The sequence below is a fragment of the Entelurus aequoreus genome, linkage group LG05 (assembly GCF_033978785.1).
Source record: "Entelurus aequoreus isolate RoL-2023_Sb linkage group LG05, RoL_Eaeq_v1.1, whole genome shotgun sequence".
Lineage (NCBI taxonomy): Eukaryota > Metazoa > Chordata > Actinopteri > Syngnathiformes > Syngnathidae > Entelurus > Entelurus aequoreus.
The window spans coordinates 27660455-27673590 of record NC_084735.1 but is presented as its reverse complement, the minus strand read 5'-3'; the positions used below and the strand labels follow the sequence as shown (position 1 = coordinate 27673590).

At 38.0% G+C, this 13136-nt stretch overlaps 1 protein-coding gene across 2 annotated transcripts in view; it reads right to left on the bottom strand.

The window, feature by feature from the left end:
- cgnb (cingulin b) overlaps window positions 1-13136 on the bottom strand; it is a 108516-nt gene that overhangs the window by 64806 nt on the left and 30574 nt on the right. For both annotated transcript variants that reach the window (XM_062047560.1, XM_062047558.1), the window contains 3 exons: window positions 10076-11136; window positions 9072-9160; window positions 8925-8994 (listed from right to left, as the gene is read on the bottom strand). In XM_062047560.1, coding sequence (XP_061903544.1) covers window positions 8925-8994; window positions 9072-9160; window positions 10076-11107 — 1191 coding nt within the window. In that variant the 5' untranslated portion in view covers window positions 11108-11136. The remainder of the gene's footprint in view (window positions 1-8924; window positions 8995-9071; window positions 9161-10075; window positions 11137-13136) is intronic.

Below are 13136 nucleotides of genomic sequence, written 5' to 3'. Positions count from 1 at the left end.
TGTGTAACCAAACACTCTGGTATCGAATCCTCATTTAAGCATGCAAACAAACAGTGTCAGTGAGTAAACTATGACTATCCACCACCCCCACCCTTGGCTAGTATAACACACACACACACACACACACGCACGCACGCACACGCACAAAGAGAGAGAACACTCAGGAAAACCCACAGACATTACACTTGTTAATCGTTGTTGATTGGTTTCAAACATGACCGGGATAAATACATTTCCGCGAAGTATGAATTATAAATTACAAATCATAATGTTTAATTTTCAACATTTTCATAGTTTAAGCACGAAAAAAAATGAAGACCTTCTAAATAAGTTTTCAGTGGAGCCCTATAGATATGAAGTAATGCCTTTTAGTCACCTTTACACTATTGTAATCCAATAAAGTAACGCTGCATGAGGCTGGGCAAATCAGTGGTCACGATACTGAACAAAAAGCTTCTAATTGGATTGGTCCCCTCGAGTGGCCAATACTACTGTAGTATCGATATTTCTAGTTTATTTAGCCATTTTTTCACTTGAAAATGTTTAATTTAGGACCAATTTTTTTTTTTCAATATGCTTAAAAAAATTTCCCCCCTATAAATCGTCGGCTTTAATGGCATATTCCGGAATAATTACAGCGTGGTACACTTTTATTTTGAAGGCCAGAATTTTTTACTTAGACTTAGACAAACTTTGATGATCCACAAGGGAAATTGTTCCACACAGTAGCTCAGTTACAAATGATGGAAAAGATGGAAAGGACAATGAGGGAATAAAATAGACTAAAAGCAATATAAAATATAACATATATACGTAATATTTACATAATATATGTACAGTATAGGATATATACTGATATATGTTTATATCATATATACAATATATAACAATTACCATGTACAATATTACAGTATAAGTAACAGCTGCAGCATAAAATATAGAGTAAATCCATCAGAAAATAGACATTATAAACAAAGAGAAGTAGCTAACATAGAAGGTGTCAGGTAATAGACATCATCTATTGCTGTATGGCGAGTGATTATACAGCTGGATGGAGTGCGGAATGAAGGAGTTCTTGAATCGAACACTGTGGGAACGAAGCTGAAGGAGCCTGTTAGAGTATGAACTTTACATTATATTGACATTTTGGGCTTCAAAATAAAAGTGTACCGGATGGCCATTATTCTGGAATATGCCACTACAGTCGTTTCAAATTTATTTGGGATTCCTACTTTGTAATCATTAAAAAGCAGCGACTGCTTTCAATGTGTGTATTACTCAAGTTAAGAACAAATGTTACGTAATAGGCAGTACTTTGTTTTAAGTCAACAGTGTTCTGTTACAAAGCAGAAACACTTCCTGCTTGCCAAAATAAAATACAACTCTCTGCCCCCTGTTAACAACAATATGCTCAAAAATGAACACATTATTAGACACAAATTAGTTTAGGACATTTTTAGACGGTCAAGCTAAATACAATTGGGGAAAAGTTGCTCAGAATGTCTGCGCTCAAAGCGAGCTTTAAGGCATTAGCTCTGCGCTTTTTCTTTGGCTTTTTTCACAACACTTAGTCCAAAAGAAAGAGCTGTCACGTGAAGTGTAAGCGAACTCACATTAAAAAGCATAGGAGGCGTCTCTTGTCATCAAAGCTAAGCTAACCTGTTCTATTTTTTCCCAACTTTTTTTTACACTTGCATGATAAGTAAAAAAGTGTTGTGCTAAGCTAACTGCCTCTTGAATGTACTTTTAAATTGCATTTGTGCTGTTTCGGTTTTATTTTAGTATTTATAATCACTATTTCATACACTAGTATTTATTTGTGACCCTGTAAAACGTCTGAGTGTTTGGAAATGTATTGTTATAAATAATATTATTATTGAATATCCTAAATCCCCTCATTTCCAATTGGAAAAAAAAAGGTATTGTTAAAGTGTATTATTGTTTTTTAAATGTAAATATTAACAGTTAAGAAAGTATTTTCCACACTCCTATAACACTTTAAAAGTTAAACTGAGGTCTTGTGCTGGTGACAGTTTGACCCTGGAACAGATTAACTGAATGTTAACAGTTTTCAATGCAAGAATAAAAAGGTAAGACTCAGCATTTTATTGGCTTTAAATGTAAATATTAACAGTGTTTAATGTATTTTCACACCCATATGACACTAACACAGTTCTATTAAGGTCTGAGGCTGGTAACAGCCTGACCCTGGAACAGATCAAATCAGATTACATTAATCCCAATTTGAGTTATACTCTTATAGATTATGTAACAAAAATGCCTTGTATGGAGTTTAATTTGTGTCTTTACTATGAAAGTTTTTTTTGACACTGAATGTATGTCATTTAATTATGCGAAAATGTCAGTGAAAAAAAATGTGTGCGTTTAAAAATTCAGTGTATGAAAATTTGTAAACATTGAAGTCACGTGACCCGTTTCCAGTGACTTCAAACCTCATTGGCTGGTACCGAGACAGGATCGGTTGCTTCATTTACTGGAAGTGGGTCTCACGTTTTGAAGCAGCAAATTTTTCTTTTTTTACACTGAATTTGTATACACTGCATTTTAAAACACAAACATTTTGCTAACATTTTTTTTCCAATGAAATTGTTATAATTTGATGTAAAAAATTTGGTTCACAAAAATGAAATGCAATAAATTCAGTGATATTCCCTTTTTTTTTGCTGCAGCTGTTACACATACTGTAATATTGTACATGGTAATTGGGAATTGTTATACATTGTATATATTATATAAAAATATTATATAATAATATCAGTATATATTATATACTATATATATAATATGTAAATATTACATTTATGTTATATTTTATATTGCTACTATGGTATATTTTAGTCTACTTTATACCTTTTGTTTTCGTCCTCTTTTTGTGCCCTTGTGCGCATTATCCTTTCCATCCTCACCCTTTCTATCCTTTGTCACTGAGCTACTGTGTGGAACAATTTCCCTTGTGGATCAATAAAGTTAGTTTAAGTCCAAGTCTAAGTTACATAAATTCAGGGTGAAAAAAAAAAAAGCTTTCGTAACAAAGACACAAATTAACCTCCATGCCTTGAGCGTCAAAAGAAAGGAGGGTAACAATTTGTCTGAGGTTTTACAGAATATTTAATTGAATATTCTGTTTTTAACCAGAAAAAACACAAAATGTGCCTCAAAGATGAAACACTTATGCAGACAGCAGGTGCAGGGTTCCAGTCCATCTTAAATATTAATGCCTCTCAGTGACCGGGCCCTCCAACATTTGCATGGTTGCCAGGTGATGGACAAGGCGCAGCAATAATTGACGAGGCGAGCACACATAACAAGGGATATCACATAATCAGGGGTGACGCCTTAAAGTACGCGGCGAAGGACCTGCGTTTGCATGTAGATTTATTCAAAGGATTGCAGTTTGTAAACAGCGGCGTGCATAAGTACGAGGCACCCTTTATCTTTAGTCTTCAGAGGAGCGAGGGAGCCAAATTGGCATATCACTTAATCATTCCTTGCACTGACAAAAGAGGCTCCGTGGAGAGGAGTCAATGAAACAGCCTGTTCTCAGATAGAAGAACATGCTGCCAGCCATCTGTTGGCTTCATTACGACAACATTACAGCAGACAATGTGACACTGTGACCCATATGCAATTAAGTTCTACAATTTGAGATTTCCCCCAGCAAAACGGTGAACTTTCTTTGAACTGACTGGCTTTTTACTCAATAGAATGAAAACAAGCTGGTTTGTCTAATTTTGTATCGGTGCCTTAAGCTAGCTTAGTCAAACGATAGATGAAGCACATTATCTTCCGCGCATTATCTGTTATCTTAGTTTCAGGGTGTTGTGCTAAACTAGCAGCTGAATGCTTTATAAATACCACAAACATCCGAATGTACCTAAAAGAAAGAACACGTCAATTGGTTTCAACGTCAAGCGTTGATTAAAACAAATTGCCGTTGTTATTTACATTAAAAGCTTGTTTCCGCTTTAGTAAATCTGCAAACTAATATATGGTTTTAGACTAGTAATTTGTGGGGTATGTATATATATATATATATATATATATATATATATATATATATATATATATATATATATATATATATATATATATATATATATATATATATATATATATCAGTGACGTGCGGTGAGGTTCAAGGCTGGTGAGGCACTGACTTCATCACAGTCAGATTTACAAACATATGAACCCTAAAGAGTATCTTATTCACCATTTGATTGGCAGCAGTTAACGGGTTATGTTTAAAAGCTCATACCAGCATTCTTCCCTGCTTGGCACTCAGCATCAAGGGTTGGAATTGGGGGTTAAATCACCAAAAATGATTCCCGGGCGCTGCGCCGCTGCTGCCCACTGCTCCCCACTGCTCCCCTCACCTCCCAGGGGGTGAGCAAGGGGATGGGTCAAATGCAGAGGACAAATTTCACCACACCAAGTGTGTGTGTGACAATCATTGGTACTTTAACTTAACTTTAACTTTATACATACAAACTGTAGCACACAAAAAAGCACATTTAATAAAAAAAACATTATTATGGTCTTACCTTCACTTATAAATGAGTCCATGCGCCGCTCCTTTTGAACAAAAGCATCGATAACTTGTTTATAGAAGTCTTCCTTATCTTTCTTCAGTTTTAAAAGTCTCTCTGTCTCGATGGAGATGATCCTCTAATTATTACCTCCTGCTTCGATTGAAAGTCCAGTTTAGAAAACTGTTTTATTTTAGATATGTAGTCCAGGAAAGAGGAAAAAATAAACGATCGCTGCTAACTGTTGCTGCTCGTTGTCACTTCTTCTGCAGCCGAGTAGTCGCAAGAATGATATCTGGGATCACTACCGCCCTCTACCACCAGGAGGCGGGATTACTGCGAGCCTCACCCAATGCGTCTTCGCAGCCGTTTTATGATTGCTCAGCACAAGAAATACGTTACACACATACAGTTGTTGACAAAATACACTGTACATTATATACCTCAGCTAACTAAACTATGGAAATGTATAATATAATTCATATAACAATACGGTCTCACTGCACAGCAGGCCAGCAGTTAGCCGAATCATTGCGCAATCCATGGTGAGGCTCAACTGGCTGGTGACTCACCGCAAGTCTCTTCTCAGTATTTGAACGGCAAATGTGAAAATTCAGCGATTTTGAATACAAATAATCTAAAACTGGTATAGTTAAATGGAAAATAACTTTATAGTATAATCACTGGATACATATAACAATTTGATACATTTTTTTTCTTTTTACATTTTTTTTTCTTTCCATGATGGCACGTGCCTCCCCTGACTGCACGTCACTGATATATATATATATATATATATATATATATATATATATATATATATATATATATATATATATATATATATATATATATATATATATATATATATATACTGTATTTTTCGGACTATAAGTCGCAGTTTTTTTCATAGTTTGGCCGGGGGTGCGACTTATACTCAGGAGCGACTTATGTGTGAAATTATTAACACATTACCGTAAAATATCAAATAATATTATTTAGCTCATTCACGTAAGAGACTAGACATATAAGATTTAATCGGATTTAGCGTTTAGGAGTGACAGATTGTTTGGTGAACGTATAGCATGTTCTATATGTTATAGTTATTTGAATGACTCTTACCATAATATGTTACGTAAACATACCAGGAACCTTCTCAGTTGGTTATTTATGCGTCATATAACGTACACTTATTCAGCCTGTTGTTCACTACTCTTTATTTATTTTAAATTGCCTTTCAAATGTCTATTCTTGGTGTTGGGTTTTATCAAATAAATTTCCCCAAAAAATGCGACTTATACTCCAGTGCGAATTACATATGTTTTTTTTCCTTCTTTATTATGCATTTTCTGCCGGTGCGACTTATACGGCCTCACCTGCCATCATGGAAAGAAAAAAAAAAGTAAAAAGAAAAAAAAAAATAATTAAATTGTTTTATGTATCCAGTGATTATACTAAAGTTATTTTCCATTTAACTTCACCAGTTTTAGATTATTTTTATTTTTATTTTCACATTTGCCGTTCAAATACAGAGAAGAGACGGCGCGGTGATCAGCAGCCAGTTGAGGCACGTCACTGATTTGTGCCTCAACATGGATTGTGCGCAATGACTCGGGTAACTGCTGGCCTGCTGTGCAGTGAGACCGTATTGCTATATGAACTATATTATACATTTCCATAGTTTAGTTAGCTGAGGTATATAATGTACAGTGTATTTTGTCAACAACTGTATGTGTGCAACGTATTTCTTGTGCTGAGCGATCATAAAACTCTGCTGCGAAGACGCACTGTGAGAGGCTCGTCTCATAACCCCGCCTCCTGGTGCCAAGCACCTCCGCCGCAGAATGCACCGCTCGACGGGAGCGCCACACCAACCAAAGCCCACACCCAAACCCTCCACGTGCAAGACCGAATCCACCCAAAAAAAGTCACTTAACAAGAAGCCAAAAAGTGCAAAAACAACAATGCTCGCGCTGGAGGAGCCGCGAACGACCGCAGGGACACAACATTAGGTACACCTGCAGACTGCAGCGCGGATTTCATATTTCATTCATTCACAACTCTTCCAACACGAACACCAATGTTCCCGCACTTATAAGTAAAGGTAAGACCATAATAACGTTTTTTTTTATTAAATGTGCTTTTTTGTGTGCTACAGTTTGTAAGTGTAAAGTTAAAGTTAAGTTAAAGTACCAATGATTGTCACACACACACTAGGTGTGGTGAAATTTGTCCTCTGCATTTGACCCATCCCCTTGTTCACCCCCTGGGAGGTGAGGGGAGCAGTGGGCAGCAGCGGTGCCACGCCCTTGAATCATTTTTGGTGATTTAACCCCCAATTCCAACCCTGGATGCTGAGTGCCAAGCAGGGAAGAATGCTGGTATGAGCTTTTAAACATAACCCGTTAACTGCTGCCAATCAAATGGTGAATAAGATACTATCACTGGTATATATATATGTATATATATATATATATATATATATATATATATATATATATATATATATATATATATATATATATATATATATATATATATATATATATATATATATATATATACACACACACACACACACACAGTGTGTGAATGGGTGAATGTGGAAAATAGTGTCAAAGCGTTTTTAAAACAACTTTCCACATTGTCATTATGGGTCATTTTGTGTACAATTTTGAGGACGAATAATTGATTTATTCAATTTTGGAATAAAGCTGTAACATAACAAAATGGGGGTAAAAGTGAAGAGCTGTTAATACTTTCCGGATGCCCTGTATATACAGTACAGGCCAAAAGTTTGGACACACCTTCTCCTAATTCAATGCGTTTTCTTTTTTTTCATGACTATTTACATTGTAGATTGTCACTGAAGGCATCAAAACTATGAATGAACACATGTGGAGTTATGTACTTAACAAAAAAAAAGTGAAATAACTGAAAACATGTTTTATATTCTTGTTTCTTCAAAATAGCCACCCTTTGCTCTGATTACTGCTTTGCACACTCTTGGCCTTCTCTCCATGAGCTTCAAGAGGTAGTCACCTGAAATGGTTTTCACTTCACAAGTGTGCTTGAAGTTCGAGAGAATGCCAAGAGTGTGCAAAGCAGTAATCAGAGCAAAGGGTGGCTATTTTGAAGAAACTAGAATATAAAACATGTTTTCTGTTATTTCCCCTTTTTTTGTTAAATATATAACTCCACATGTGTTCATTCATAGTTTTGATGCCTTCAGTGACAATCTACAATGTAAATAGTCATGAAAATAAAGAAAACGCATTGAATGAGAAGGTGTGTCCAAACTTTTGGCCTGTACTGTGTATTCGTTTTCTTTATTTCATGCATTCTATTTCGTAAAATACAGCAAGTATGAGGTGGCTAACAATGCAGCTAATGGGAGTACACTATTCCGCCCATAAAGCAGTCTAAAATCATCAGAAAACCGCCCACAGTACTTAATCTACATGTCGTGAGCTGAACATTAACCAAGTATTAGCGATATTGTTATTATAAGCGCTAACGCAGACAAACTATTTTCAGCGGCGCCGTGAGCTAATTAGCTCATGCAGCTACAGTATTGACATACTGAGCTGCTGCTGCGTTGCCTCTGAGTTGGTAAAAGTTAATTTTAGATTATAAATCATGCCTCTCACTTGTACAGTAGAAGGTGTGGCCATAAACCGAGAAGTTGGTCAACTTTGACATCCAACATAGACCCGGTGATGGCAAGAAAGACACCAAAATACGCTCGTTTGCGGCACATTCTTTTTTTTAACCTGCCTGAGGATTATGATCAATTCTTCATCTGAACGGGAAGATATGAAGATCCCATCAGTCAGCATTCCAGTACAATAAGTATTTATTTTATTATGTTCGTAGGGTAAAGTTTAATTTGTTTAGCACACTGCTTCTAACACTTGTGGCTCATCCTTCGTATATTCAGGCTTAAAAATATAAGGTTCTCTCCCAAAGTCTCTCAAGAAGTCTGCCATGTTGTTTTGATGAGTCTGTGAATTTAATACACAGCTGTATGCTTAAAATGAGCAAACAACGATAATTATTATGAATGAGCCTGTTACTACTACATTACATTTATACTTACAGTGTGTATATAAAACGTTGATGGCGGCTTTTGGATGTTTTTTAAAGTGCTTTATAGGCGGATTAGAGCGAATCTCACTCTAGCTCCGTTGTTAGCCTACTTTTGCTAGCGTTTATGAGTTAGGATGCATAAAAAAACAAAGGTGTTCTTATCCTACATAGGATTGTGAATTAAAGACAAAATTCAAAGAGTCAGACCTAGCCAAACAACAGCTTAGTTTTAGGACTTTGCGCTAAGCTAGCGGCATTAGCTTTCCAAATTAGTCTTTAATGTTGTACCTTTAAATTGCTGGTGGTCTCGTAGACAAGGTCGGTCTTCCTTTTGAGGGATGAGTCACTCTCGGTGGTGCTGATGAGAGAGGAACAGATGGTCGAGGGATTACGAGCTCTAATTTTTAAATGCGTTTCTCTTGTAGTCGAACTTACCCCGCTTTGAGAATGCTGTAAATCGCTTGCTTTACTTGAGCCTCGTCCCCAGTGTTGTCCTTTTGGGATAAACTCCTCGGTGGTATCTCCTTCACAGGGGAAAGCCAGACGTGTCAGGAAATGTATAGAAAATAATCAAATCAGGTAAGCCTATAACGTGAATTCTCCAATTAAGGCTGAAGTTCCTACAGCAGTGGTTCTTAACCTGGGTTCGATCGAATTCTAAGGGTTCGGTGAGTCGGCCTCAGGGGTTCGGCAGAGGTCAAAACACACCCGACTCATCGTGTAAATACAAACTTCTCCCTATTGGCGTATTATGGATACGGCAACAGCTGACTGGTTTGCAGGTTTTGTAATTTGTTGTGAGTTTATGCACTGTGTTGGTTTTGTTCTTTGAACAAGGTGATGTTCATGCACGGTTCATTTTGTGCACCAGTAATAAAACATGGTAACACTTTAGTATGGGGAACATATTCACCATTAATTAGTTGCTCATTAACATGCAAATTAGTAACATATTGGCTCTTAACTAGTCATTATTAAGTACTTATTAATGCCTTATTCGGCATGGCCTTATTATAACCCTAACCCTAACCAAATAACTCTAAATTAAGTCTATTACTTAGAATATGTTCCCCTAGTGTCCAAATAACTCTAGATTAAGGCCTTATTACTTAGAATATGTTCCCCTAGTGTCCAAATAACTCTAAATTAAGTCTTTGTTACTTAGAATATGTTCCCCATACTAAAGTGTTACCAAAAACATATAACTTTGTCTTGAATTAGAAAAATATAACATTTTATTTTTCACTAAAGAAGGGTTCGGTGAATGCGCATATGAAACTGGTGGGGTTCGGTACCTCCAACAAGGTTAAGAACCACTGTCCTACAGTCACTGATTAGCGCTATTCCAACATTGGTTCTGTGGCTGCAGTGCTTAATGTACATACAGTAGACGTCCTGGTTACAAATACAGAAATTACAGCAGGTTGGCTGGGACTTACAGGTTTTCTGGCTATGATGGGGGCGGCCTCTTTTGAGGTCATCCCTGATGACTTCAAACTCTGCTTGAGGGACTCTGGAGTGGCGGCCTTGTTGACAACCGGTGCGGCGTCCCGTCCCAAACCAGCTCTGGATGACACGTTAGAGGAGGCGGAAGCGTACGGGTTGAAAGTCGGTGACGGAGGCGAGGGAAGGGGACTCTCCTTTCTCGCGTCCAGGCTTCTGGAGCGCTTGCGTTCATCAAAGCGGAGATGGTGTCTGGCGCCGGTGCGCCCCCTCGCCTGGGGGCCGCTACCGGGCGTCTTGTTGTTAAACTTGCTGATAAGCTTGTTGATAGGAGCTAGGGAGTTGGTGTCGATCGGCTTCTCGTCCGTGGACGCAGAGGGTCTGGAGATGGACTGTGCAGCAGAATCTACACCCTGCTGGGTACTGATGAAACCGTTTTGTTTAAACCCTCTGGGACCAGCACCGTTCACCTTGACTGGTTTTAAACCGGCTTCATTGTACTCTTCTTTACTTGTACTTTCCTGTTTTGTCTGTACTTCACTCGCAGCCGCTTTGACTTGGGGTTCAGCTTTGGACCTCCCCTCTTTGACAGTCCTGCCCTCGTCCTCGCCTTGACCTCCGGCTTGGCCGTCCCCTGGGGGTCTTCGAAGGGGGCTCCGATAGATCTCCTCGTCCTCAGTTGGAGAAACAGGGGAATGTGAGGGGATCACAACTTCTGCGGCTTCATTACTTTTGGGGGTGCTCTTGTATGGCGACTGGGGAACCGGGCTGGCAGCCGGCGTGTTTAGCTGAACGCCGTAAGAATCCCCTTTGGCGCCGTCGTTCAGGACCACGTACGGCTGTCCGGAGATCCCCTGAACACGGACGGCAACCCCATATTTGCTTCCTGGATGAGGGGTGGCCGTGTGGTTGTTGTTTCCTCTGGACTTGTCGGGCGAGGCGCCGCCCGTGTCTTGGAGGTCCTTGATGAAGCGGATCTGGACGCCGTAGTCCACAAGCGGCTTCCTGTCTGTGGAGATAGTACTCATGTCCACTTCTTGTTTGGTGCAGAGCACACCTGGGTAATACAAATGAAGACAACGTTATTTTGGTTATATATGGTATAACTCAGTCGTCTTATATCATCCTTTAAGAAACAGGAAGTAGCCTGCTAACAAACGAACGTACAACACAAACTTGTCACAACTGTTCGAGAAAGATTTTTACTGATTCAAGTAACTGTTACCGCCGCCTTACAAAACAAAAAGATAAACCCCTGTCGTCTTATATCATCCTTTAAGAAACAGGAAGTAGCCTGCTAACAAACGAACATACAACACAACAAAGTTGTCACTTTTGTTCGAGAAAGCTTTTTACTGATTCAATTAACTGTTTCCGCCGCCTTAGAATACAAAAAGATAAACCCATGTCGTCTTATATCATCAACCACGAAACAGGAAGTAGCTTGCTAACAAATGTACCTATGAAACACCCCAAACATATCACTTTTGTGTGAGAACATTTTTTTGTTATGCTTTTTGAGTAATGTAAGAATTGTTCCCGCCTGCTATAGAATTAAATAAAAGGCACGTACATCAGACTCCACAAACCAAGAAGTGGCTTGCTAACAAACTTATATACAACAACACACAAATGAATAAAAAAAAACACAAATGTGTCACTTTTGTTTAAGAAATATTTTCATTTTGTCTTTTAAGTCACACAAGAACTGTTGATTCCTCTACTCCGATTAAAGAACAGTAAGCCTCAATCGTCTTATATCATCCTCCACAAACTAGGAAGTCGTCTGATAATAAACGGACAATCAAAATAACGCAAATGTTTCAGTTTTGTTAGAGTTGGAATTTTAATCACATAAATGTTTCCCTTTACCACATTAAAAAAAATAAAAAAAATTTATATCAATCTCTATGAAACAGGAAGTAGCTTGCTAACAAATGCATGTATAAAACACCCCAACTGTATCACTTTTGTGTGAGAAATCTTTTTTGTTTTTTAATAACATAAGAACTGTTCCAACCTGCTCTAGAATAAAAAAACGGTACGCTCTTGTCGTCTTATATTAGACTGCACGAACCAAGAGATATATATATATATATAGATATATATATATATATAGTCGTGGTCAAATGTTAACATACACTTGTAAAGAACATAATGTCATGGCTGTCTTGAGTTTCCAATAATTTCTACAACTCTTATTGTTTTGTGATAGAGTGATTGGAGCACATACTTGTTGGTCACAAAAAACATTCAAGTTTGGTTCTTTTATGAATTTATTATGAGAAAATGTAGCTGGGTCAAAAGTATATATACAGCAATGTTAATATTTGGTTACATGTCCCTTGGCAAGTTTCACTGCAATAAGGCACTTTTGGTAGCCATCCACAAGCTTCTGGTTGAATTTTTGACCAATCCTCTTGACAAAATTGGTGCAGTTGAACTAAATTTGTTGGTTTTCTGACATGGACTTGTTTCTTCAGCATTGTCCACATGTTCTTAATGGGGTTTAAGTCAGGACTTTGGGAAGGCCATTCTAAAACCTTCATTCTAGCCTGATTTAGCCAATCCTTTACCCCTTTTGACGTGTGTTTGGGGTCATTGTCCTGTTGGAACACCCAACTGCGCCCAAGACCCAACCTCTGGGCTGATGATTTTAGGTTGTTCTGAAGATCTTGGAGGTAATCCTCCTTTTTCATTGTCCCATTTACTGTCTGTAAAGCACCAGTTCCATTGGCAGCAAAACAGGCCCAGAGCATAATACTACCACCACCATGCTTGACAGTAGGGCTGGTGTTCCTGGGATTAAAGGTCTCACCTTTACTCCTCCAAACATATTGCTAGGTATTGTGGCGAAACTTCTAAATTTTTGTTTTATCTGACCACAGAACTTTCCTCCAGAAGGTCTTATCTTTGTCCATGTGATGTCAGATTAAACAAAAATTGAGCTGTTTGGCCAAAATACCCAGCAATATGTTTGGAGAAGAAAAGCTAAGGCCTTTAATCCCAGGAGCACCACTGGGCCTGTTTTGCTGCCAATGGAACTGGTGCTTTAAA